This window comes from Buceros rhinoceros, unplaced genomic scaffold (genome assembly GCF_000710305.1).
Source record: "Buceros rhinoceros silvestris isolate BGI_N320 unplaced genomic scaffold, ASM71030v1 scaffold13618, whole genome shotgun sequence".
NCBI lineage: Eukaryota > Metazoa > Chordata > Aves > Bucerotiformes > Bucerotidae > Buceros > Buceros rhinoceros.
Genome location: NW_010428703.1, coordinates 41,901 through 45,039, shown reverse-complemented (window position 1 = coordinate 45,039; position 3,139 = coordinate 41,901). Strand labels below are relative to the sequence as shown.

Below are 3,139 nucleotides of genomic sequence, written 5' to 3'. Positions count from 1 at the left end.
GGGGGGGGGTGGAGGAGATCAGCAGCAGTAACTCATTTTCACTTTGGAATGCAGCTGAGTGCAGACCCTTAGCGATACAGTAGGGTGTTTTGGGGAAGCATCGTCAGTCCCACTGCCATCTGCTTCTGAAACCTTGGCTTTTCAGGGTTGGTAGGAGTCGGTTGTAAGAAAATCTTGAAGGCTGGCAGAACTCTTCCCTGTCTGAGTGATGAGTTTGGTTCTGTTAGTGCAATGGGAACATGCTTCCCTCGTTCATTTGATTTTTTTTCTGGGACATCTATTGCAGTTAAAAATATGAAACCAAATTATTTATGTCAGAGCTTAGCACAGAAATAGCAGCATTTAGTATTGGCACTCAGGGAAGGTTGAAAATGATTTTAAAAGCAACACTGCGCACACCAAGTATTAGCTGAAATGCGTAAACTAAAACTCCGGTTTTGCAAATATATCAGTCAAACACTGCAAGTATACGAAGGCGTACTGGAAAATTCTAAACAAATAACGAGGTTTGATTCTGTCTTGCAACTGCATGAACTGTTCCTCGTGCCAGCTCTGCCCTACAGGGCCTGTGGTGAAATGCCACCGTTTGTGAATGCCGAATCTTTGCAGCAGGTAGCATGGCTTTTGTCTTTAAGATGTAATAATCAACAGTGAGAAGGTGCAGGTAATAAACTCCATCTTGATTTGTAGGAAGGTGGTGTCAGGTATGTAGTTTTGTCAGCTTACGTAGAGCTGCTGCTGACAGAAAGTGCCATAAAAAATCCTGTAAACGTACAGTTTGAAGGGATCTCAGGAACTTGCTTACATGAGTTGAAAGTCTTCTGTAGTTTGCTGTTCTGTGCGTTTTCTTTTAGGTGTTTAAAATCCCACTGTTAATGTGTGGTTAACGTTTCATTCCAGGGAAGCAGAGATAAGAAATACTATTTTAGCTCAAGTTCTTGATCAAGCAGCTCGTGCAAGATGTAAGTATCTGAGTAACTTTCTAATAAAAAATTCTCATCTAGTGTACTCAGTGCTGCTCCAATCAACACCAGTGTGCTTGTCTAGAGGCCAGACTAGAAAAATAGTGGTGTTGGTGGGAAGATAAAACTCCTACAGCATTTCAGTTGGTGAAATCAGTGAGGGGGGATGTGTGTGTGTGTTAAATGACATCCCAATTATATCAATTAGTTTTTTTAAATTAATGGTAAAAATTGTAGAGTCAAAATTAGTTTAATTAAAAACAAATGTTTAAAAGTAATATAATTATCTTGTATCTTCATTTTACATAAATGGGAATGTCTCTTTTAATCTATTTCATGTCTCTGGCACGAAGACTATGATTTCACAGGGACATCTGTCACTACTTAGTTACTAGTGAAGATACCCGAGGAGGTTGTAAAACAACAAAATGAGCAGAGTCTGTTTTTGTTGCAGTAAGCAATTTAGCACTTGTGAAACCAGACAAAGCAAAAGCAGTAGAGAATTACCTTATACAGATGGCAAGATTTGGTCAGCTAGCCGGAAAGGTGAGTTATTTCTAACTCTTTCTTGCGTGTATTAATTTTCAACTTAATTAACAAAAAAAGATGGTTTTTTATATCTTTAAATAACTGAAAAAGGCAGTTGAGAGCTTCTAGATTCTACTCTATAACTCCATCAAACACCTTTTACAAGAAGGGAAAGTGTGACTTGTTGTTTTGATACTAAGATGCTCTCAGAATGTGTTTATGTAGTTTTTCTCTGGCTTTCCCAGGTATCAGAACAAGGTTTGATAGAAATCCTTGAAAAAGTGAGTCAGCAAACAGAAAAGAAAACAACAGTAAAAGTAAGCTTTATTTCCTAACTGTAATTTTGTTACTAAACAGAGCAGAAAGATTGCACATATTGGACCATTTCACAGTTCAGGGTAGAATTTCGTGTCTCCTGCCCCTCAGACCTACAGTGGCCGGTGCTGGGGTGAAGTCACAGCAGTCCTTATCAGCAGAGAATGTGCACAGGGGTAACAGTGTTCTGCTGTGTGACAGACTGCCCCGTGTCTGTCCAGGCAGGGACACGGTGGGGGTGGGTGATGTGGTAACACATTCCCTTGTCAAATGTGTGGAGGTTGGAAGGCTTGCTCTGCCTTGGATCTAGTATGACCCTTCTGTTTCCATCTTGTGTGTTTGTTTCGCTTTAGTTCAACAGAAGGAAAGTGTTGGATTCTGATGAAGAGGAAGATGATTAATACTACTGTAAGACTGCCTGCCAACCACCAGGCCCGGAAAAAGGCCACGTGCTATTATCAGGCAGAATGCAAGATCTGCAAATGTTTACGCTTCTTTACTTTTTTTTTTATAAAAAGGCCAACAAATGAACTTGTCTTGTAAAATAGAGCTGAGAAGGGGATTTTATAACTTAAATTTTTGTAGTATAAGAGGCCTGAGCAGGTTGGGGTTCCCTGTGGCTTCATGAGCATGACCGTTTTGTTGCCCCTTACTTGGTGTGTAAGCTGTGCTTTCAGCAGTGCACACTCCCACCTTGCTGGGGGGGAGGATGCTGTGATGTGAGGAGTGAAGTGTAACACTGGGAACGGCTGCTCTCTCTAGGACCTGAAAAGTGTCCTGAGCCCCTGAAGGGAGCCTGTCCCGCAGCAGTGGCTCTTGTGTCCCTTGTAAAATAAAGTGAAGGTATGAAAGTAGTGTTTGGATCAAAGGACTGCAGGCAGGCTGCGTAAGGAAATGGTAACCTGCATACAGCTGAACTGTTCCCCGGTGAAGGAACAAGCTCTCTCAGAAATAAGCAAGTTAACCCCGTGATACAGCACTGGTCACACACTTGGTATTGTGTATTCTTCAGACTACCTCCATTTTTATCAAATGGCTGGAGTGTTTCTTACCTTGAAAAAAAAAAAAGACCGTTTTCCTAAACTTCCTGCAACTCCTGCATGGATAAAGTGAATTTGTGCTATATATTTGTTCAAAAATATGGTTATCAAAATAATACATACTGTAACTGTATGCCGATAAACTACCCCCACAAAACCCTTTTCTGACATAATTGATCAGGAACATGTATGATCCCAACTACAGAATAAAGTGATTTAAAGTGAGCACTAGTGGCTGTGAATGTGGTTAAAACATTTAAATCAGTTATTTTGATTGTTTGCATGAGACTGGGC

The 3,139-nt window shown here is 40.7% G+C and overlaps 1 protein-coding gene across 1 annotated transcript in view; it reads left to right on the top strand.

The window, feature by feature from the left end:
- Positions 1-2,206, top strand: part of PDCD5 (programmed cell death 5) — a gene marked incomplete at its 5' end in the record, with an annotated part of 2,581 nt that extends 375 nt beyond the window's left edge. The window contains 4 exons of the mRNA XM_010142372.1: positions 901-962; positions 1,417-1,508; positions 1,736-1,807; positions 2,159-2,206. Of these exons, the coding sequence (XP_010140674.1) occupies positions 901-962; positions 1,417-1,508; positions 1,736-1,807; positions 2,159-2,206 (274 nt within the window). The remainder of the gene's footprint in view (positions 1-900; positions 963-1,416; positions 1,509-1,735; positions 1,808-2,158) is intronic.
- Positions 2,207-3,139: the final 933 nt, after the last annotated feature.